Genomic DNA, 24225 nt, shown 5'->3' on the forward strand with positions numbered 1-24225 from the left:
CAGCAACCTTGTGAACTTCAATAAGGAGAGGCGCAGAGCTCTGCGTGTGGGACAGAGCAACCCCAAGCACCTCCCCAGGCCGAGGAGCAACCGGCGGAGCGGCAGCCCTTGCGAGAGGGACCCACAAACACTGCAGTGGATGCCAGGTGGAGCATGGACCGCCCATGTACGGGACTTCCAGGTGAATTTGTGGAGGCATCTTATATGACACAGAGGCCCGAGATGAAAGCGCATCTCACCCTAGACAGATCTTGGGACCGAGACCTGAAACATCAGTATTGGAGAGATGCCTTTGCCTAAATATTTCACGTGATAAAACTTCCACTGTTTGCTTTGGGAAATCATAAAAATTATGTCAATGTTCTTATAGTAAGTCTATGCTATCTTTATTTCCCATCAACTTCACTAATTTTACCTGTCAGAGAATGAAAGTATCTGAATTAATACATAATTGTGCATGAAAATCAGTAACTTGAAGTTAGAAAAAGAGTTAAAATGACTACTCGATGTTTAAGTAGACAATCACGCCTCAGGCCCACCCTTGCAAAACATTTATTTTTGGATGTGAATCACTGCCTACCAAAAGCTTTACCAAAGACATTACAAGCCCGCAAGGATTTGCAGCTCGGCTCCCTTTGCGTGCCGAGCCGGCTCCGAACTGGCTGGAATGTGCGTGCAGCCGGACGGCGGGACCCGCAGCGGGCCTGAGTCATGCCCGAAAGAGAAGAGAGACAAACTGATAACAGCGCTCCAAACTACATCTAAAGCAAACAAAGGTTTCCGTATGCATGTGATGGCTCAGATCTTGATGACTTTATCAGCCTCATGCTGCCTTTCTCATTGTAATCGATTACGTTCTCTTGCCCATCAGGATTGACCACTTTCATATCCAAAGAACATCATACTGAAACGGTTAAAATAATTGAAAAATATGTAACAGTCTCTTTGAATATTCTGAAAAAGATGTGGCAAATCATTTAGAAAGCGTAACAGATTTTTGTTTAACCCACCCCCTCAGGTTTTTCAGCGTCCACGCAGACTCCATAATGTTGCAACTTTTTGTGCAATCTTTTAGTAAAAGTTTCTTCTCATTTTCTTGGCCTTAACTAGTATTTAAGCATAAAACTGTACCTAAAACCATGCATGACACTAAACCTTCCTTCATATTCTAAAATCAGGTGCTGCAACGTGGCTTGGGTTAAGCAGGAAGGTTACTACAGCTTCAGACCATTGAAGCTAGAAGAAGAAAGGGTTTTTTCAGATAGGAAATTTTGATTTGTTTCATCTTCCTTGTGTCTCTTTTAGGTCTTATCTGTCAGTCTTGTAGCCTGGAAGGTTGCATCCAATTATGTCATGGTTGGTTTGCTATCTATGTCAAACTAAGTTATACAAAACCACAAAATGAGGTTTGGTTCTTATCCTGATATTGTCTCATTAACTACAACATTGCACAATTGTATCAGTAATATCTGACCCTTAGCTATAATAATTCACTAGGATGATGTCATCTAAGATGTCACGTTATATATAGGAGGTACTATGCAAATAAACTTGATAACAAAATGCCTTCCTTGCTTTTGAAGGTTGACTTCAGGGTCTTAGTTTTTTGTGTACTGACGAAAGATCCCAGCCAAAGCGGCTGTGCCTCTTACTTCATGACAATCTCATTTTTTTTTAACGTTTTGAACTTTTTTAGGATTTTTTTTTTTTTTCAAAAAGGATTTATCATCAAAAGTGTCTTTATGCTTTTGCTTCCTAATAGTAATTCGGGGGGTCAATGCAAGGCCGCTACCAACCTTCACCTTTAGATCGCACATACATCCTTTTGGAAAGTAGCGTGCAGGTCATGCTTTGGATCTTGCAATATTTTGCCGCCTTTTGAACAACAGACTAAAAATCCTGCCAGTGATAAGGGTGTAACTATATTGTAGGCCTGCTGCATTTTTTTCCTACTTCTATTCCTCCCTCTCCTTCCTCCCCTTGTCATTCCCAAGTTAGTAGAAGTGACATCCTGAAGGGAAGCTTTGCTCAGACGCAGTACCCACAAGTTAGTTTTGTGTGGGTAGTTATTGTGTGTCCTCTGTCCCATGCTAAAATCAAATTATTGTCATCTGTTCAGTTGTCGGATTTACGTATTAGCATGGAAAGGTTAGCATTTTTACAATTGTTATCTAGAACTCCATTGTGATTATATTTAAATATCTCTGATCGTAGCAAAGCATGCTGCTATTCCTCCTGCTGTGGTATATTCATATTGGATGTCATCAAATCTGACAGCACCTTTTCATGTAAATTGGGGTTTCATTTGTGTCTTGGTCATCAGAAAAGCAGAAGTTGCACTTTCCCCTAGGTCTCACCATTGTCCAATTTCAACCTTTTTTTTTTTTTTTTCTGAATCATCTACCAGTCTAATGTTTGTGCCTAAGATCTGTCTCTTAAGGTGTTGAATCTGCAAATGTTTCTTGCGGATTTTTTACAACTTCTTTCCCTCTGTCAACGCCTGTTTTGTCTCTAGCCACCTCAGCTGACCAGACCTGCAATTCCATCACTCCAAATGTTATCTATCTCTATCCCTTTACTGTTAAGCGAAAAGAAAAAAGAAAAGTTTTTATGGTTCAAAGTCTCTTGGAACGTGTATTAACATCAGTTTTGGAAGTCTTGAGTTTCCACAACATTTCAAAATGGAAGGGCAGTGCAGCTAGGGAAAAAAAAAGCCTGGAGAAGACTATTTGCCTAAAGCGCATGGTTAAAAAAACCCAACCAAGTAAGAAAGTTTAAAAAAAAAACAACAAAACAAAACAAAACAACCACACAACTTTTACTACTAATCTTATTTCTGTTTCTCCCCCACTCCCAATTGCTTTGCAAATTTGTAATTCACTGCTTCCAAAGGTTCTTCAAACTTGTTCTACTGGTTTTCAGAAGCAGGCAGACTTGTTTTGCTAAGCTCTTCAGTATACCAACTGAATTTATTTAATTTTTCATTTTGCTCCTACAAAGAATCTCGAGACGCTCCTTGAAGGGCCCTAAATCACTGTGTTGTATCATATGGGTATATTCAGCCCATACGCCACAATACTTTAATTGCCTGGTATATGAAACCCTCCAGGGCTGTGCTAAAATGGCGGCACTATTTAGTAACTGTGAAGACCTTGATCCAACAGTTAATGGAAAAGTGCCTTATCCTGTCGGCTCCAAGGGGAGCAAATTTTAATGAAAATCCTTCCCTTGCTTGCTATTATGCACCCAAATAAAGGGGATCTCTCCCTTTTTCTGTCATGGGTGGAAGAGGCTTCACAGAGGCCTCCTGAAGGTGTCCAGGACCACGTTCTACCTTATTTTCTTCTGTATTTAGGTCCCTGTTTCCAATGGTTTCACAGAAATTGTAAAGCTTGAGGGCTGCTTATATTAACGTGGGCTAAGGCAAGGGTGCAGGCTGGGCCCTGGCTGTGGCTGAGCCCAGGTGCTCTTGGAAATATTGTTTTCGCTTCCGTGCGTCCCCAGAAGGAAGGAGGGGGAAAAAACGTTCAAAGCTGCTGCGCGTTATTTTGTGAGGCTGCGCTTCTTCTGTCAGGATAATGAAATCCTGACTGAAATGGGCCAGTTCAGGCCAAAATGAGAAAAGGCAGTGGTGTGGCAGAAGAGAAAAAAAAAAAAAAAAAAGCTATTAGGCCTGCGCTTGGTTAAAGAAAAAAATAAGGTCTCCCATTGAGGGCCCGCAGGCCGTTTCTAACACCAGCGTCGGGACCAGAGGCGAGGCGTCCCGGGGCTGGTTTAACGGCTGGCTCTTCTCCAACCACAACCTTTTATTTCTCAAGTTTTGCTGCTTTCGAGCGGGGCCGGGGCCGGGCCGCGGGCACCTCGCCCGCCCCCGCGGGCTCCTCACAGCCCGGCGCCGCCCGCCCCGGCTGAGGGAGCCGCGCTGCCGCCCCCTGCAGGGCCGCGGCGGGCGCCGAGGAGAAGCGGGCGGAGGGCGGGACAAAGCCCGGGGCGGCGGCGGCGGGAAAGGCGGTGCAGGGCCGCGCCGCCCGTCTCCCTCCGCCTAGGACTACTTCGCCCAGACGTCGGGCGGCAGCTGCCCTTCCGAGAGGAAGGGGGCGGAGCGGTCGGCGGAGGGGGCGGTCGGCGGGGCGGGGCCGGGCGGAGCGGGGCGGAGGAGGCGGCGGGGAGAGTAGCAAACGGGCTGAGGCAGCCGCCGAGCGGGCTGGCCGCGGCCCTGGCACGGCGGCGGCAGCCGGGGGCGGGAGCCCGGGGGAAGAGGAGGGGCGCGCCGCCGAGGGGAAGCGTCTGGAGGAGCAGCAGCCGCTGCCGGGGTGGAGGTGAGGCAGCGGCAGCGGGGAGGCCCCTCGCCCGGCGGCGGTTGGGGCGGGCGGTCCCTGCCGCCTGAGGTGAGCAGGGGACCGACACCGGGGCGCCGGGTTGGGGTGAGGGGGTGCCGTCGGCGGGGCGGGGGTGCGGTGCGGTGCCCGGGATCTTTGTGCGGAGCCGGGTCTGTGTGTGCTGGGGGAGGGGAGCGGGGGACGGGGCGTGTGGGCTCCGCGCCGGGGGTGTGAGGAGCAGAGGAAGGGCGGGCGGGGAGGGGGCAGCTTCCCCGCTGCTGCCTTGACTGGGGGGTTTGGGCTTTTGTCCTTTTTTGTTTGTTTGTTTCTGTCGGGCTGCCGAAGTGACTTTTGAGCCGTGTGTGTCTGTGCCTGGGCTGGAAGCAAGCGGAGCGTGGGGCGAAAGCCCAGCCGCGGGGTGAAGGGCGTTGCTCGTTTTGGGGGTGTCAGGGTGGGGACGGGGCTCGGCTGAGGGGAGCGGAGCGCTGACAGGGCGCGGGGGGGGGGGGGCGTTAAACCGGGACCCCGGAGCCCGCCGGGCGCCGGCTGCCGGCGAGTGGCGAACAAAGAAGCGTGCGAGGAGCCGGCGGCAGCTCCGCCGTGTAAAATAAACTTCAAAAAAAAAAAAAAAACCGCAAAACCACCCGTAGCCGGCTGCAGAAAAAAGGGGTGAAGAGAGAACTGGGTGCTGAAGCCTTGTTAGGAAGGGTGTTTCTGAGGCGCAGGGGTGTATTCAGTTCTCCTCAGGAGAAAATGCAAGGCTGATGGCTCCTGTGGTTTTGAGGCCACTGTCATATCTGTTTATTGGGTTTTGTTATGTTTTTTCATATGTGCCGAGTCGTACCTTGTAACAAGAACTTTCTTTAAAACAGCTTTTTAGCTTAATTTGATTTAATAGTATCAGCAAACATAAAGAATAAGAGCCCTTGACTTTACTCTTTGTTGTCTGCATTTGCAATTGACTGAATTATGACTTGCATGTAGGGTTAAAAGTGCTGTCTTCTTTATTTCAGAGCTCTAGGGGAAGATGTTGTCTCTTCTGACATCTCGCGATTAAGATACCTGAGAACAGGTTCAGTAAGAATCCAGGTTCCTGAAGAAGACGCTTACAAATGTACTGAAAGAAGAAGCTCTAAACGTTTGGGGTGTTTTTTTGTCATCTATACTGCATAAGAAACCATAACCTGAAGCACTTCTCAGACACTCACCCAGATGTATGAAGTCTGCAAAGCCCGCTGTCCAAACTGATCGTTTCTTAGTAAGTGGTACTTATCCACATTTGTGGTATGTATACAGTACTCTGAAGAAAAATCACTTTCTCTATAAAATTCCCAGAAGGAACATTTTATTATGGACAGCTTTTTCTGGATGTATATCCAGAGAGATTAATGCCTAGAGTTGAAAGACATTTAGTATACACTGAAAAGTTGGCTTTCCCTCAGTTTTTCCAGATGTATTGTCTCCCCTGTATACTGGGAACACACACAACTGCATAAAATACAGATGCAGCCATGGAGCTGTATGAACTTTTGAGCCATATGAGAAGTATTGTTGAGCGTTGGTATCAGACACCGCTTCACGATGTCAGCTGAACTGTGATTGTGTTATGCTAATCATAATAAAGCATACAAATGGAGTGACACCCTTCCTGAGAAGAGGCTGTTAAGTTTTACAAGAAAGGTTAACTGATTGCCGTAACCTCTGTCAGGTTCTGTGCAGAAGATTTTTCTGTGCAAGATGAATGCATATCTCCCTCCTCTGAGATGTTGAAGGTGTACTGCTGCTTATGACAAATCCAAGAGAAGAAGCTTTATAAAATGGCTCAAACCAGCTTGCTGCAGGGAAAACTGTTTTACTGTAGGGAGTGGGTTTTCCACAAGCTTCAGCACTGCCTCCAGGAGAAAGCTAACTGCAGCAGTAGTGCTGCCAACAAACCATCTCTTGTAGCGAATTCTGGGAATAATACTGGTGGTGTCTCTGGGAAAGGAGCTGCCTGGGGTGTATTGTTGGTAGGAGGGCCCGGTAGTGGGAAGACGGCCCTCTGTACTGAGTTACTGTGGCCAAGCTCACCTGCAAACCTACAAAGAGGCTTACATCGTCAGGCTCTAGCCTTCCATTTCTGCAGGGCCCAAGACTCTGACACACTGTGTGTTGGAGGGTTTATTAGAGGTTTAGTTACACAGATCTGCCGCAGTGGACTGATCCAGGGATATGAGGACAAACTAAGAGATCCTGCTATTCAAAGTCTTTTGCAACCTGGGGAATGTGAGAGGAACCCTGCTGAAGCATTTAAAAGGTAAAAACAAATTAAAAAAAACCCTATCGAATGTACAACCTGAATAAAAAAAAATGCTGCCTTCTGTTTAGGTCTTCCTTCCAAAGAGTCTATGGTGCAGACAGTTTAAAACACGTATATTTTATGGCTTGTTATCTCTGTCAGAGCTTACAGACCTACCATGGAAAAAAAATCTAAGTTTGTCCTTATAGCTGACATAAATATTTACTTTTTAAACAAAATTTATAATTAATAGTGAATTTATTTACGTTTGTATATTAACACCCAGAGTTGTAACCGGTGTTTTGGAAAGACTTTAAAGTAATTGACTTCAGAGTGTAAGATACCTAGTCAGTGGCCTTCCTGTGCCATAAAGGCAGGTCAGTTGTCCTTCATAGACCTGAAACAGACCTTATAGGACCCATGCAAAAGCTTCCAATCTCGTGCTCTGTCCAAGAGGAAACTGGACTAATGGATCTCTGGGTCTGATCCAGCACATCGGTTTTATGTTTGTCTAAAAATATGTGGTAGGAAAATGTCAGTTAACTCCTTATGTTACTTCTCACAATATGCACAGATTATGTCAAATCTTTATTGCTACTTTTAAGTATTCCAAAGTGTTGAGTGGATCAGAAATTTATCAAGAGGGTTCACCCTGCCCCTGAGAAGGTTTGTCAGCTATCTAAGCTGAATGACAATATTTACTTATTTTTTTTTTACTTAGTGTTCCCTAACAAACCAAAGTCTCTTCAGTATGTCAGGGAGAATGTTGTTTCTGTAAGGTTACTAATGTGTATGTAAGAGTGTATATCCATAGATCACTTAGAACAATGTGCTGTATCTTGAGCACAGCCTTCACAAGCATGTGTCTATCGGTCCTTATTCCTTTAGGTCACAGTGAAGGAAAATTAAGGATGAGGTTTGTCTCTAGCAACAGAGCTTCAATTGATTGTGTTGCCAGTATAAAACTTTCCTGGAATATTAGTTAAACTGAAGTTCTTTAGTATTGTGTAGTGGTGTAACTTTTTGTGGTACTTATGGGTTTATTGGATGATGTTTGCAGTATAAAAAAAATTCCTGTCTCTCTCTTTGCCCCACCCCGACTACTAAGACTGGGTAAACAAGTACTGAGGTTGAACTGTAGTGCTTGCTCAGATTGTCGTGGTGGTGTAAAAGAGCCTTCCAGTTCTGATGGCTGTTTCGTCCTTGCCTGCTGAATAAACAGGATGCATGTCTACATTGTTCTCAGTGTAGTGTCTTAAAACAGATAGTCTAAACCAAGACTAATTCTGGATTTTTTTGTTTGTTGCTAAGTGAAGATGCAACTTCTAGCAGCTATTAAGGTCCTAATTTCAGAAGTATTAAGCCCTCTCAATTTATAATGACTAAAAACTGGGTGAAATGAAGTATCTTATAAATGGAATAGCAGACTGGCCATCTAGCTTTAGGCAGTCTTTTAAAATCATGGAAGTGGATTAATCTGGTGAGTAAGAGCCCATTTATGTTTAAAAGTCTATTACCAGGAAATCTTACTAATTTAGTACAGGCAAGTTCTCTCTAAGAGCTGGAATCCTTCCTCTGTTATAAACGTGATTGCTTTACTCCAAAGAACAGGAGTTAGGTAAATGTCTTTATATTTCTATATTGCATTTTCGTCTAAAAGATACTTGTGAGTCAGGCTCAGCTTTTTAGATAAGACGACTGCTTTTTGTGAACACGGGGTTTAATGATGGGCTGTTTGAGTATTTAGGTCAATACACAGGGTTCTTGGTTTTGTACTGGAGAAATAAAACATGACACAACATCTGGTGTTAGTCTTTCCCTTCTCAAATTTTGCAGCAGTGATTGTGAACTAAAAATACTTATGTTGTAGTACAACAGCTTCAGTCAAGGAGATTTTTTTTTTGGCCTTTCATGTGTTCCCTCGCTTCCCACCTACCCTCATCTCCTGCTCTCAAAAGCAGCTGTGGTAGCTAGTCTTTATTCTCATATTTCAGATTTAAGGGACATGAGGTGTTAGAGGCAAGGTGTTGTACTGGGAATATAAGTTTTCAGCACTGTGGCAGGGGACGAGGAGGAGGCTGTTGACAGGCAGCGTGTTCGGCTGCCTGTATGATACAATCACTGTCCACAAACAAGAGGAGCATGGCAACCCCCTTCCCACCATCAAATACCTTGATCATGTGTTAATTGAACTTTTGTTAGTATATAAAGCATGCAAGAAATGTTTAACAAAAATATAAGTTAGTATTTTTCGTGGTTTCTAAGACTTATCACTGAGCACTTCAGTATTCTGGTCTGGTATGTTTATGCTTTCTGTTAAGTGAAAGTTGTTGCAATGTGAAAAGAGTTCTAGGAAGACTTAACAGTCAGCTGATTGCCTTCTGCATTGTGTAAAGCCACTGAAACAGCATAAAGCTCTCATCTCAATGCTCCATTGATTTTCACCTTAAATTTTCTTTATTCAGTAGAAGAGAGGAAGGATCTTTCTTTAAAGACACTGTCAAATTTTTGCTCTGTTTTGCACGGCTGCTACAGACCCAGCTATGTATTCATGGCCTAAAATGGAAAGACTTCTTTTCGTAAGTGCTAAACAAGATTACACCATTCTATTTTTGGCTAATTGTCCTAGAAATAGTAAGAAAGAAAAACTTTCTAATGCCTTGTAACGTGCCGGTTTATAAACAATATAAAGTTCATTAGTTAAAATAGTGAATCTTTTTCTGAAGAACATTTTTTAAATAGGTTTTCATCAGCCCTGATGGTCATAGTGATACATGTGCAAGTGATGACCTGAGAGTTAAGACTTTTCTCCTCCTTGAATGTCTTCTCTTAAAAATTTCTCATGTATTTATAATGTTATCATGCCCTAAAAATTCTTTCAGGGGCAGATCTTGCAGATTTGAAGAGCTGAAAGGGCTGATCTATACAGATGTATTTTACAAGCATTTGTTGCTGCACTGACAGCTGGGAGAAAGAACTGCTACTTACAGCACTGCTTCTGAGGCACTTTTATTCTCATGCATGCAGTACTGGAGCAGAAGGCAATCTTAAACATAAGGGAGAATGCTGGAGCCTTGCATTCAAATTTCAGGTGAAAATGAAGCAGAAAGTATAAAGGAGATGGCAGAGAGTGTTACAGACTCCAAAAAAAGAAGCAGCGATGTGTTAAACTGAAAGAATTGTATTGAAAAGGTCTATTAGGCTATTCTTCCCTACTTAAATATAAAAGTCAAAATCAGAATAACCCAAATTTTGCAATACTAGCTGTAGGGTTGTAAATGGGGGTTGGTTTTGGTTTTGCCGCAGCAAGTTTATACTTCCAGCGATTGGTAGGAATGCGGGCAGCTATCAGTTGTCCAAGGCCATGAGGACATAGAGGAACTCTGTTATAAACCATGGGTAATACTGAAATTTGTGCAAACTAGGCTGTAAAAAGACATTTACCCTTATGATCCTGATTTACTTTTGTCAGACAAAGGAGATGACATTAAACACCTTCAAACAGCAGGGGAGGGCACATAATTCCCACGTTGTCCTACAGTTAGGATTAGTGGTGGAAGGCAGAGCTCGGTTGATTCACAGCCCAGAAAGTTGATGTTGCTAGAAGTGTAGACCTGGTTTACCCTGCAGAGCTGATTTCTTTTGCAGCCATTGCTCTCAGTTTGAAGGACATCCATGACCAGAGCTCCTGAATCAGTTTCAGAGAATTTAGAGATAGAACATGTCTGTTAAATAATATGATGTTTTTAAGCTTGCACTAAACTCACCTTTAGTGTGCATTGGTCTAGCACAAACTTAAAGCAAAATTTGAATTTTGCTTGGGTGAATTGCTGAAATTAATAAATCCTCCCCAAATGGTGAATTTCCACATCTTCCAGCAGGCTGGTGCAGGTGGAGCTGCTTTGCTGTCACTCATGGATGAAGTTTCTTGCTGCCTTCTACATGTCTTTTCAAGAAACTTCAAGTCTTGTGAGACTTTCCACATACTTATTTCTCACATACTGAATTTGGGTCAATGATGTTCAAGTTTTTTTATTTGTGAACTGTCCTAAAACTTTATTTACTAAAGTATTTCTAATACAATTACTTTAATGTAAGATGGTCTGATCAAAGGGGGGGGGGGGGGGAAATGAAGCTATGAATTCAGATTTCCACTTATTTGCATTGCTGAAATTGCATTCCCTGCAAGTAGCTGTCCCTGATCAGTAGGAACCCAAGAAAAGAACAATTTTAAAAAGAAAAAAAAAAAAAAGCTGCTCAACAAATCTGGGATTGTGTACGAACTTCTATGAAGTTTTCTCAGGCTGATGTTACATCTTCTTTACCAAAAATGAAAATAGTGGAAACTATGCCCCAGAACTTAAGTATCCTTTTTTTTCAGAAAGGCCACCAGATCTATTTCTCTCTCTATGCACACTGGTGCTAAATTCAGTGTCATGGTTCCTTTTGCAGGTTCCCAGACAATCACAGCTTTTCTCCTATTTCTGACTCCTGATTTTTGCTACTCATATTAGAAAAGGGAAACCCCAGAGTTATCTAAGCTGGACAGATGATGAGGCATCCACACCAAAACTTTAAAATAATGGCGATAAAGAGTTGTTGGATGTTGCAGTTTCTCCACACCCTAGTGCTCTGTGAAGCTGTGCTAAGTACGTGTGGTATAGTTCCCATGTGTTTGCATGCACAACAGATTTGCGTTGTAATGGAACGTGACCAATAATGTTAAGGGATATAAAAAGTAAAGCAGTTTTATAGTTCTCTAGAATATGCAAATATCTGTAGACTTGGTTGTAAAAAGCGTGAGAGGTCATGTAAGGTTTTATGCTGACTGCAACTCTGAAGCAGGGGTTTATGTTGGTTAAAATTGAAAGCCCTCCTGGATGAGTCATTCGTTTGGACAGCATTAAAGTAAAACAAATCTTATGCCAATAGCTGTTATCTATATAAAGCTACTTTTACCTGTTTGGAGGAGAACTCCAAAGGATCAAGCCTCTGGTGTTTCATGTTTGGCAATATGATGGAAATCTCATAAACAGCAGAATTCAGAGTAAAAAAAACTAGGATTGTCAACCAATGCTAACAAGCATTTCCTCCCCTCCGGCCCTTCACCTGTATTGGCTTTCCATGCTATTAATTTATTTTTTCTTTTTTCTTCACTGCTTCCCTCAAGAGTGGTGTATCATCAGAAAGTGGCAAATGGCAGGTGGTTGAGAGAGCTTTTACCCTTATCTAAATGATAAGGGGAAACAAGGTTTATTTCAAGTTCTGGACTGTTTGTCTGACAATGTAGAAGAACACAGGTTTGTTCAGCGAATGTTGTGTGACTGTTGTCCGGGGACTTTAAATCTGCAGTACTGAAATGCCATTTTTCTTGCCGTTTATTTAGCATAGATGAAGGAACAGGTTTAAAAATTGAGTTGTATGTAATAACAGATGAAGTGTGAAGAAGCTGTTTTTTTTAGAACTCCTTGTATGATCTTTGAAGACAGTAATATAATTAAAATTATTATGGATTGTATAGGCTTTATTGAAAAATTAATAAGTGAGCTTTTCACTGTTTTGGAGTAGTTTATTCTTAATTGCAAAGACTTAAGTGTTTTTTGGAGTAAATCTGCAAGTTGAAGGCCAGCTCCTCTTTAGTTCTTTCCTCTTCTTTCTCTTCCTGCCCCCCCCCCCCCAACTGTTTACTTTTGCATTGTCTCTAGCTAACAGAAAGTTTCAAAGCAACTAAGGCCAGAGATTAATTAGAGCATCCTGACCTTCATGGGGTTAGTCTTTGATACTTTACCCTACAAACTTTGAGTTTTCCTTGCTAGTGAATTAACCACAGTCCATGCTTCTGCCACTGTTTGCAGCGCCCAAAGTTCTGTGACCGCTGTGAAAATAAGCAGTATTAATTTTGTTCTGGAGAGGGGTGAGGTGGTAGTATGTGATATTTGAGCTACTTTTCTCTTGCTTTTATATTTATTTTTTTAAATGAAATGTATTTAGTATAAGTCTGGTTTTACCGCAAGCTTAGGAGGGATTGAAATAAAAGATACATTGAGAGGCAGCACATTGGAGACAGTTATAGATGTCTGAGCTTGGGGTACTGGAAACTCGAAAGCTGCTGGGATTTCTACCAGTTTATAAGACATTAGTGATCCAGTATTAATCTTGTATAGAAAATAAATGTCTTGACTTTCTCACCCAAATCTTAAAGACTGTCTGGAAGTGATCTACATCTTTTACTCTAATCTCCTCCTTTCTTCTGGACAGGGCTGCTCCACAACCCTTCCCTCTGCTTCTGCAGCTCCAGTACAATCTTGGTAGCTGGAGCTTTGCAACGGTTACAAGGAGGGTGTGAACACAGATCTTGTCAAACTCTCTAATTTCATAGAGCTATAAATGGGAGAACCAAAGCCAAGGACTAACTGTATCCTGTTTCATGTGAAGAAAGATCTGAATGCGTAATGAATTAATTTACAAGACCCTTTAAAGAAGAAAGTTGTTAAACTTCCGGTGTGTTTATTCATTTACCACATGTAAAGTTCAAATGTGCAAGTGACTGATTTCGACCTCGAGAGAGAAGGTTGGACAGGGACCTCAGAAAATCAAGTCCACCATCTCCTTCCCCAGGCAGAAGAAACCAAGTCTGTTTCTGAGAGGTGCTTCCTTCATCTGCTCTTACGCTTCACAATTCTTATCAGAAAAAAAATTTCCATATGTCTAATCTGAGGTTTTTTTCTTGCTATAGTCTAAGCTTGTTACTAGTTACGGTGTTCTCCAGAGGCATGGAGAATAGAGTCTTTCTTTCCTTTTTGGGACAGCCTTTTATATATTTGAATACTGCTGTATTCTTTCATCTCATCTTTAAATTAAATAATTCCAACTTGTTAGTCTTTCCTCAGAGGTCGCACCTAAGAATATGACATTAAAAAAATACCTTAGCTAAATTAAGTTTTCTGTATCTAAAAGGAATTTCTCTTAGCAACACTTTAGATGTGTAAATATGCAACGTTCTACTTCTGTACTTCCCCCAAAATTTTGTCCGTTCCTACATCTTTCACTTATGCTTGACTAGAATCCTGAAGCTAGTTGGATCCTAGCCCAGAGGAGCTTGATCTGGTACAAGCTTGAATTCTGCTTTTAGTAGCAACCATAACCATTTTCAGTTAAAAGCAAGCTCATTTCAGTTAAAAACTTGGTTTTTAGAAGTTTTGTGTTAGATACCTTTTTGTAGACTTCCTGTGGTGCATCGATGGGTTGATCAAGATCTCAGCAGCTACGACATGCCTAAGGAGAAGTGCAAGCAGTGCTCTAGCAGGGGAGGTTCTCGGTGGTCTCTGCCATGTAGTCTTCTGCCAGTTTCTAGTCTCAGTTTGAGATTCCACAGAAGTTGGGTGTTGGAATGACAAGCTCTCAATTCTGTGTGATTTAAGGCTAGGTTCATGAAAAGATGCAAGTCTCTCTGCTTTTTGAAAAACTTAAGACTGTCAAACATAGTCATGCCAAAACATAAGGAGCACATGTCTCTCTTTATCACTGACGCTACTATGTACTCAATCGTAATGGAATGATTACAATTTGATTTTAGTATCTCATTTCTGGTGAAGAAAGTTTGTGTCAAAAATACACACCATCATCAAGCGGCTGAAGTACTTTTTAATTTAAAAAGGTTTACTCCTATGGATTTCCTCAGAAAGACTGGACAGTTTTACAGTCTTCAGCTCCCTAGTAGATTGGTCTTCATACTGTGGAGGCTTACGCTTAGTGATTGTGTAGCGAGAGACATAAAATATTAAAAATAGCAGACAGTCTTCACAGCACAAAGCCTTTTCCGAGTCTTTACAGGAAGCAGCTACATGTAAGCTGATACCTGCAAGATCAAAAGATCTTTTGAGATCTAATGAAGAAAAATGGTGATCAAGGCAGTCTGTATGAAGAAGTAAGGAACAGTACAAAAAATGTGTTGTGCCAAACCTTAATACTGTCTCCCGTGTGGTGGTGTGTGAAGATGTGAACAACTACAGTATGTTGATGCTAAATGTGTGGTAAAATGCTACTTGTCTTCAATGTAGCTTACAACAGTTCAAGTAATTATGAATACAGCTTCTGTGCTGACTTTCACTTTTGTGTGGTATGAGTCTGTTAGTTTATAAGTATTTACATATTTGTTGTGTACATTATAGACACTTCTAGTAAATACAAAATTTGTTTACATTTTAGTTATTCAGTAACACAACTTATTTTATACTCAAATGATAGAGGTGGGACACGGACTGAAAATCATACCAATTCATGGGTGAGATGAGTAACCATTTTTGTAAGAGCATGCACAAGAGGTTAAAAAGAATCTGCCAACTCAGCTTGTATTTCCAGCTCGGCGAAAGTGAAGTTGCAGAAAGTAAACTGGTATTTCATAAACTCGCTCTTGTGAGAGCGTCTTGATTCTGATGGAGCTTCTGATTCCTAGTATGTACGTGTAAGGTGTAACTGATGCTTTAGACTTTTAACTGACGCTAGGTTTCATAGGAAACGCTGTGTTCTGGTGTTCTCTAGACTATTAGAAAGTTGAGCATCGCCTGAAGCTTAAGTACTTTGTGGCATATTTCTCTTTAGGCTTTGCCCTTAAATCTGTGGAGTTAACGGGTCACATAGCAACAGTTAGTGTTTCTGCAAGCGCAAGTTGTATGTTCTTCTTTCATTGTATGGAAGCACTGCATACAGACTGAACATAATACCATTTAAGGTTTTAACCTTTTCAGTTTAAATTACCATAAGAAAGTTTCCCTAAGGCATTTTAATAATGGCAAGTTACATAGACCTTTTTGTCTTGTACTTCTATAGGCATTAACATTTTGCCTTTAATCTACGTCGCTCAGTCTTAAACCTTACAGGTTTTCCTATAAGCTGTTTAGTTAGATGGACCTTCGTAGCAATTCTCACTTGTTAATTATTTCCGTTCCTTCCAGTTTTCTGTGCACATGTTCATAGCTTGTGCAAGGGTTTAAGTTTCTTTTCTTGCTTTTTAATGAAAAAATGAAAAGGATTTGGCGGATTGTGAAGTAGAAAGGACTTAGTGTGTCCAATATACTGGGAAAAGATAGTAATGAAATATTGTCTCCTGAAAGTGTTAGTGAAGCAATGCATTGAAGAGGTTTCAGTTTCTTCCGCGAGATGATGTGTACAATACACTGGGAATGGTGAGAAATACTCTGTCTTTGTCTAGGAGCAGGAATGTTTTGAGTAGTTAATGCAGAAACACTTTATGATTGGAGAATTACTGCTCAAAAAGAAATAGTTAGGAAAAAAGGCAAGTGTGATGGAAAAAATTAAGAAAATAATTGCGTTGAAGTAAGGGTTGAGTTGTATATAGGTGTTCAAAGGTATTGCAGAGGAGGCGCTGCAAAGAATGTAGGTGGGTAGGTTCCTGGTGTACTTGATGACATCAAAGTGTGATGGGATAGCATGAAAAAAGAACTGAAAATGTGATCAAGGAAAGAAGGCAAATAGGGAAATTTACATAGCTGATGGAGTGAAAGGGGCAAAACATTTGCAGTCAAAGTCCTCTCTGGGTTGCATGTTTTCAGATACCTTCATGCAAAGCAAGGACTGAAGTCTTTGTTGTTGATAGAAGGCGATCAAATGTTTTGGCTGTTTTGGATGCTTTGTTTAAATTGATGGGAATGGGAGGAAGAATAGAAATAAAGAATCATATGTGAGTGGACTTTCGGTCTGCGGCCCATCAACGAGGTCTCTCCCTTGGTTTTTTTTCTTTGTCACGTGCTAATAAGAGTTGGTAATACTGGTACGTGTGCAGAGAAGAGGAGATTAGCATCTGGCTGCACAGATGCGAGCTTGTGTGCTAAAGATCCGTGGTATCTTAGTAGACAAAAGAGATTTGAGAGGAATAGGGCATGGCAGCATCTTATTTAAGGTTATTTGAAGAATCATGGAGTTGTCCTGGAAGAAACAGAAAACTGTTCAGACACTCTAGGTTGGTTAAGGAAAATACCAGCAGTATAGAGGTGACAGTAACGGGCAGATGTGAATGAACCTCATGAGGAAAAACTGTTAAGAATGGGATTACAACATGATTGCCATCTTAAAGCAGTTAATTAACGAGTCTTGGTTTAACTACATTAGCTCTCCTGCAATCGTGGTGAGCATGATACAATCACTAAGCTGTCCATCCTTTTTCTACACTTTCATGAATTAGAGTTCAACAGGACATTGGAAAAAAGCTCTCTTTGTAGGTAAAGTGCAGCTGGTCTGCGATAAGAGAAATTGTGTCCTATATGATTGTAAATTACCCTAAATTAGCAAAGGAGTATCAGCTCTGCCTTCTCTACCAGACGGAAACTTAAATAGTCAACAACACGCGGAGTTTAAGAAAGAAGAATGTTACGAACTCTTCTGTTATGTTACATCGCTGTTGCACTGGTGTAAGCGATGGCAGTGGTACCAACACACATTAGTTGTGACTAGTCTAGAAACAGTTAGGTAAACTTTCCAAACTTTTACTGCATTCCATTGACAATTGTATTGATCAGTTTCGTTTCAGTTGCTTTATTTTGTATTGCAGAGCGTTGCCACTTCCTTTGCTTCAGCTTTGTTCCACTTACTTTCTCTTAAAAAAAGAAGAAAAAAGATTTCCTCCCCCGCCCCTGAAGATTTGTAGCAAGCACTGCACATTCACATTGATTGTTATGATTTCAGATATACTTTTTTCCCGTAGTACCTCCTTCTATTTTAGATTATTATAAAGTTGCCATCCACAGTAAACATTTTGTGTATAAATTGTTGGGGGGGGGAGAGGAGGATGTAGTTTCTGTCACTTGTTCTACTGTAGTTAAGGCTAAAAATATATCTTACTAAACATAAAGCTATAGAATCAGTTCCAAAGCTAAATGCATCACTGCTGTAAGAGAATAGAATCAGGTTCACATGGTGCTAACTTAACAATGTTTTTTAAAGTAAATTACAGAGAAGATACAGAAAGGATCAATAGGCGATTTACAGGCAAATTAAGAGGAACTGCATCTGCTTGGGGCCAGGGGAAGAAAAAAAAAAAAACCTGAACCACAAGGTAACTAATATGGACCCAGAGTGATGCACATATGCTGTGGATTCTGCTTTGGGGAGTATGGGAGAATAATTTTGAATGGGACACACGAAAGCTGCTCCATCTGTTGCCTCTTCAACTAAGACAGTGCAATTGAAGGTTAGGATATTCCCTTTTACTTGAGAAAATAAGATGGAAAAAGATACGTGGTAACGCAAACATAGGAGGAAAGCTGTCTTAAGTGCTTGACTAGTAGGGTAAAATCTTAACAGCTTTTCATCTGGTATTTGTGCAGAGGATTTTCTGAAAATGAGGTTGGACAGTATAATCCTGCAATCAGTTCAATGGTTGAAGTGCGGGGTGCTTTATGATGATGTGCAAGAAATGAGAAAGGCAGGTATAGAGCAACTTGATTAGGGAATGATCAAGATTTCAAAATGTGTGTTGTTGTTTATCCTGGTTCCTCCAGGCAGGCAATTCAAGAACCCCCTGTTCTGAAGAAACAGCTTACTGTTGAAATAGCCACTGCAGCACCTCTTCTTTGTGCTTCCCAATCAGTAATGTATTTTATTTTTTTCTTTCGGAATCAAATGCATAGGAAAAATCTAATTAATTTGGGGATTGTCAGACTGAACTGCAGTAATAACGGTGACTGGTTTTGTATCATGTGCATTATGCTATTGTCTTTTGTTACATGGTCGTGGAATAACAGAACGTAGGGCTGGATGGATGGTAAACTAGAATATAGCCTGACAAAAGCCACACAATTGAATGTATTCAGTGCAGTTTTCTACCTGTCTCATTTGTGGGGGGTTTTTTTGTTTCTTTTTTTTGTGGCTAGCATTTCTCTCATGTCAACAAATGCAGTCATATACATGGAAAGCAATTTCTCTTTCGTCTGTTTTGTTTATGCTCTGCATAAATCAAGACAGAAGAGAGAAATGGATTTTGTCTATCTCCAAAACAGAATAATACCAACAACTTCAAATGCCTGTAAAGCTACAGTAATTTAGATTCAGTTGTATGTGTTCAGATAACACTGCTCATAGAAGATATATTTTTGTTTAACAAATAAATATTAATTTTTTTTTATATGGCTGAAGAACCAGGTAGTTAATAAGGAAAGCTGAAAAGACTATGTATTTCACTTTGCTGTACCTTTGGTTGCATAAACGATTTTAAACTAACTTTGTAATTTTAATACATTCTGTTGCATTACATAAATTTGTTAGTTTTCTTATTATGATACTCCACTCCTACATGTTGCATTTCAACCACAGACTTCTGAATATTTACAAAGTTATTATCATAACTTGGCAGGTATGGAAAATAAGGTGCAGTATAGGTAATTCTCTCATTTCAATGAATAGTAGTTTTCAGTGAGTCTGATTTGGTGCTTTCATCTCATGCATTTGATGTAAAGTGTACTTTCTTTGACACTCCCTACCTGTTTTTTTTTTTGGGGGGGGGGTGTTTTGGGGAGTTTTTTTGTTGTTTGTTTTTTTTTAAGAAAGGGATTGAATTGTGGAAACAAACAATGAGAATTTAATTGATGTTTAATACAAAGAAAGGCAGTGATTTTTTGACCCTAAGAAAAACAAGCTTTTAAACAACACCCGGTGGATGACAAATCCCAGGGGTAAATATAAATAACAGCAACTTAGGCAATGGCTCAAAAACTGGGGGTGGAGGAGGAGAGGAAATAGGGTTATTCATATAGGGTCATGGGACGGACAAAGAGGAAGATAAGTGATGTAGTTAATCAAATGCCTTAGGTGTCTTTATACTAATGGAAAAAAGGTAGGGGGTAAACAAGCAGAACTGGAAATATTAGTATACAGTCAAGGTTGATTTAAATGCTCTAAAAGATCTGTCAGGATAACTTGTATAACTGGTATGTTTAAAAAAAAAAGTAGCTTGTTTAGGAGTTGCTTTGTATAGGGTATGCTTGCTTGTAGTTCTAGAATAAACTAAAGAAGTTAAAGCCACTGAAAAATCTGTGCATAAAAGATACACTACACATGGTGATAGTTTTACATGTGTGATATCTACTTAAAGATTTGTTGGTAAAAGTGTTGTCTTTTAGGGACTGTAAATAAAACTACCTACCAACTACCCTATTGGACCATCTTGCGTATCTAACAGTTCACCTCCTTTGGCAAACTGTAGTAGTTGTCAGTAACTGAGAGATGCCCACACCTCTGAACTGTGTCTTTCCTAAAATACAAATGTTTTACTCTACCAAACTAGCAAGATCAAGTAAGCTAAGCTTCTTTAAGATATCAAATGGAATTATCCAAGGCATAGAACTTGCACGATAATGTCTAGATAGTTGAAAAATTTTAATAACAAAACAAATAGGAGATGAACGTGCTGGGAAAGCACGATATAAGCATGAGTCTATCAGTGACCGTATTTCTAATGTCAAAGAGGAGAGAATAGCTAGTGGGAAGACATAAATTTGCTTCAATGAGATTGGAAAGAACTAGCTGAGAACATGAAAGGCAACTTTTGGAGATAGTGACTATGAAATGATCTTAAAGGCATGAAGTTTAGAAGAGGAGGGGAAAGAAGGATAAACTAAAAGCAGTGGACGTGGAGATGTTGGTGACCTCAGATAATTTGTGGGTAAGATCTCATGGAGACAAGTATAATAAAGGAAAGGAATTAGCTGAAAAGAACACTGAAGTCTCAAAGCAGTATATTAAATGTGCAATTTAGTGAAACTGAGCTCCTCATCATTCATGCGTTAAACATTAGAAGGAAGACTGCAGAAAGAAAGTAGATCAGCTACTGAATATGAAAGTAAGAGTAATGTGAAAATGAGGGCAAAACTGAAAGTTCAAGGTGCATTGTTCATGTTCCCTGTGAGGTGTGTTTTGTTTGGTAATAAGAAATAATTTCATACATATATTAGCAGAAGGAAGACAATATCCATCAAGTGTTGGTCTGCTATTCACTGGGGAGGAAAAAATTACAGCACTGGGAAAGCTAAAACGTTCAATGCTTGCGTATATTGCCCTTTCTTAAAAACAGTCATTTTTTTAGTCAGCATTAGTCAACAGTCTTTTTTTTCAGTCATTTAGTCAATTAGAACTAGCAACAAAGAAGTAAGATTGCAGGAAAACGTAGCCCAAACAAAAAAAACCCAAACCAAACAAACAAAAACTACATAGAATAGGTGAGATGTTTTCGAACTGTTCAGCCTATGAACTGTTGCTGATTATCTTCAAAGGACAGGTTATTTTTATCAAGATGGCTGAAAATTCAGACTTGAAAGAAAAAGATGTATATTTAGTGCCTTGCTTTAGAAAGGGACAAAAAAGGTCTTGGGGAATTAGAAGCATGTCAATTGAAATAAAAAAATGTCAGAACAAATAATCAGACAAACTATTGCAAACAGCTGGAAGATAAGAGAGTTGAAAAACAGCTATCATGGTATGACATGGTTTGGGTTTGACAAATCTAATCTAACTTCTTTTTCTAAGAGACAGAGTAATAGTATTTGTGGGTAAGGGATAACTATAAATGTTAATTTTGACTCCAGGGAGGCTTTGATGCTTACATAAGGCTCGTGCAGACAGGCTGTGTGCAAGGTAGAACTATATTCGGCTACATGCAAAAAGAGTTGAGTAACTGGACTTAGAGAGTAATTATCCGTAGTTCATTTTCATGCTGACACAGTACATCATGGTGGGTTTCAAAGAGGTCCATCCTGCATCTGTCTCTTTCCAGTGTGCTCCTTAATGGTCTGGCTGACTGAGTAGAGGGAAATGGTTATAAATTTTAGATACTACTGGCTTCCTCGTAATGACCCTTGGGGCATAAGTAATAGGACAAGAAGTACAAGGTTTAAATTGCAGGAAAACAGGTTAAGGTTAGACACAGGGGGAAGGGGAAAACTTCCCAGTTATAAGAATATTGAAGCACTGGAATAGATTGCCTGGGGAGACAGAGTATTGATCAGTGGACGTTTTTAGGAATGCCTAGGCTAGCATCTCTCAGGGATGACGGATGTAGAGCTGATCCGGCTGTAGGTGGAGAAGTGGACTGGGTGACCTCTCCATCACTAAAAAATAGAGCATAACTAAAAACCAGGGAGAGTTTGTGTAGAATAAATGACTGTTTTATATTATGTGCTCAAGAAAATATTTGCATTGTTTCCTGTACTCCCCTCCTCTTTGCCTTTGGTAGGGACACAGATTTTTCTACGTCAGACTCTGAGTAGTTTAGAACATATTGTCTATGTTGGCACATATGGCAAATATATTCCATTTTAAAATAGAGAGAGACAGTCAACCTGCTCGTGGTAGCAGGTGTGAATGGTTTTCAGCTGCAGTTGTCTGTCCTTTTATAATAGCTGAGTTGTTTGCAAACTGTTCTAGGCAGTCTAACTATTACACCAAAATATTTGCTCTTAAGGTTTCTGTTTTCTGAGATTTCGAGTAAATCCGCCAGTAGATCCGCTGGCAATGCTTTATAGACAAAAATCACCTATTTATTTGTATGAGACAGTAGGAGGTCTCTAATCAATACGCAGGGGTCCAGCATGCTCTGTTTATGTGTGACCAATGGTGCTGGTTCTACGATAAACTCTACTGTTGTCTGGCCTGATACCCTGGAGCTAGCTTTTGTGCTCTCCTTGTGGGATGGCAAGTCTGCTTTACAATTACAAATAAAACTCAGGTTGCTACAAGACATTGCAAAATCAGGTACTGAATTGCACAAGGCTTGCCTGCTGTTTCTAATTCACCACTTCTGAAAAGACTAGACCCTAGATTTACATCCTTGTGCTGTATCTAGAGCTTTCCCAATAGGTGACTCAGGGTTGTTGTTTTTTTTTTTTCTTCTTTTCTGCTTTCTGCCTCTTCCGTCATAAGACTTAACTGTAGTTGGGTAGAACTGCTAGAGCCGGTTTGTCTTTCTGTGCAGCCTGTAAAATAAATAATTTACTAGAAACAATAATCTATATTATACTGTAGTCCATGAGTGTGTATAATTCCAGTATTGCACTTTGTCAGAAAGTTATAATCAGTTCCATTACACTTTATCATGTTGAAAAATTACGGAACAGGTACCTCAATAACCTGATCAAATCCATGGATATGTACGCAGGTGTGCACACATCAGCCTGGGTCAGTTCACTTTCGCCATACTTAGCCATGTTTTATTTTGCAACTTTTTAAGTGTAGAAGTGCTCTGTGCTTCACAGCCCTTGTATTTCTCGAATATTTCCACTGTTAAGGGTCCTGTGTGTATGTTTTTCAGGATGTTATTACCAGTATAAGCAGCTGGGCGATTAGTAAGAAGGAAAGGCCTGTATTACACATGTATATAGTGCCAAGAATTGGGATGATATGATACAGAAAGCAGCTATTGGACTTGACGATTAGAATTTCCTTTTAATCATTAGCCAGAATCCATTATGAGGAAGGTAAATAAACTGTTTACTGTCAGTCATCCATAAGACATAAATGCCTTGTCACAGGACAAAGTAGAACTCGCTAATCTACAAACAATCAGTACTGCAAGTAATTTGTAAAGATGCTCTTGTTTTTCTTTCTGTGTGAATACAACTGCTGAAAGTCTTCTCGGAAAGAGGGTAATATTTCATCAACCGAGCAGCAGGAATCGTCAGTTTTATTAGAAGTGAAATTTACCTTTTCTTCTTTTATTGACCTATGCCCCATATGCAGTTTGGAAAACAAAAGAGAAATTTGGTTACGGGCATATGTCTGTCTTGGCTGAAGCTTCTAACAGTCTTTAACAGCTTTGTCTTCACTGGCTTCATTCTTTTAAATGCAAATTGGAAACTGGGGGGGGACACCCTTAACAGATTATATTCTACTAACCAACCCCTGGATTATTATAATATATAAATGAACATGTGCCTGTAAACTCATGAGGCAGTGGAGAGTGAGGTGGGGGATTTGCTGTCACTTGTGAGAATTTTTTAAGTACAGCATCAGATTTCCACTTACTGGTTAGGATTTTTGCTAGGTCTCTGTGTGTGATTTTTAGGCAAAAATCCCTCTACTTCTTACGTTGCTGGCAAAAATTACTACAACATGATATAAATATAGTTGACTTATTTACAGTTTCACTATGTACTTCACTTTCTGTATTTTCTGATACAACATAAATGGAAATGAGCGTCTTAAAAATTACATGGTAAACTGCTGTGATTATCACATTGTAAACCACCCATAAGAAGGAAGATGCTTGTTTGCTTTTCCGAAGATTGAGAGTAGTGTTTGAAGAATTGTCTATTTTGTTATACACTAGGTACTGTAAAACTCTTTTTATATATATATTTTGTATGTATAAAGATATCCATCCAATACATATATAGGCATTTTCCTCCATTACTTTAATCTTCAATAATTCCTTAGATCAAATGTGCAAATGAGGAATTTCCTTGTAAACTCCACAAGGCACTCAGATCTCACACAGAGGACAGCCTGCGCTCTCTCTCTCACGGGAGGTGAATGCTTTGTGAGGTTCTGTGGGCAAATTTTTGCCAATAGAATAATAAATTCAGGTAAAACTCAACGGAACCTCGATTGCTGATATCGGTTGAT

General features: G+C 40.3%; 1 protein-coding gene across 2 annotated transcripts in view; it reads left to right on the forward strand.

The window, feature by feature from the left end:
• The first annotated feature begins 4189 nt into the window (after positions 1-4189).
• ANKRD50 (ankyrin repeat domain 50) overlaps positions 4190-24225 on the forward strand; it is a 43480-nt gene continuing 23444 nt past the window's right edge. Inside the window, exons 1-2 of one of the 2 annotated variants that reach the window (XM_087737504.1) lie at positions 4190-4319; positions 5333-6615. In XM_087737504.1, the coding sequence (XP_087593630.1) occupies positions 6137-6615 (479 nt within the window). In that variant the 5' untranslated portion in view covers positions 4190-4319; positions 5333-6136. Of the gene's footprint in view, positions 4389-5332; positions 6616-24225 lie in introns of both variants that reach the window. The other variant, XM_087737503.1, reaches the window with a different exon arrangement.

The sequence above is a fragment of the Nipponia nippon genome, unplaced genomic scaffold (assembly GCF_047370975.1).
Source record: "Nipponia nippon isolate SJK-2023a ecotype South Korea unplaced genomic scaffold, ASM4737097v1 scaffold_6, whole genome shotgun sequence".
Lineage (NCBI taxonomy): Eukaryota > Metazoa > Chordata > Aves > Pelecaniformes > Threskiornithidae > Nipponia > Nipponia nippon.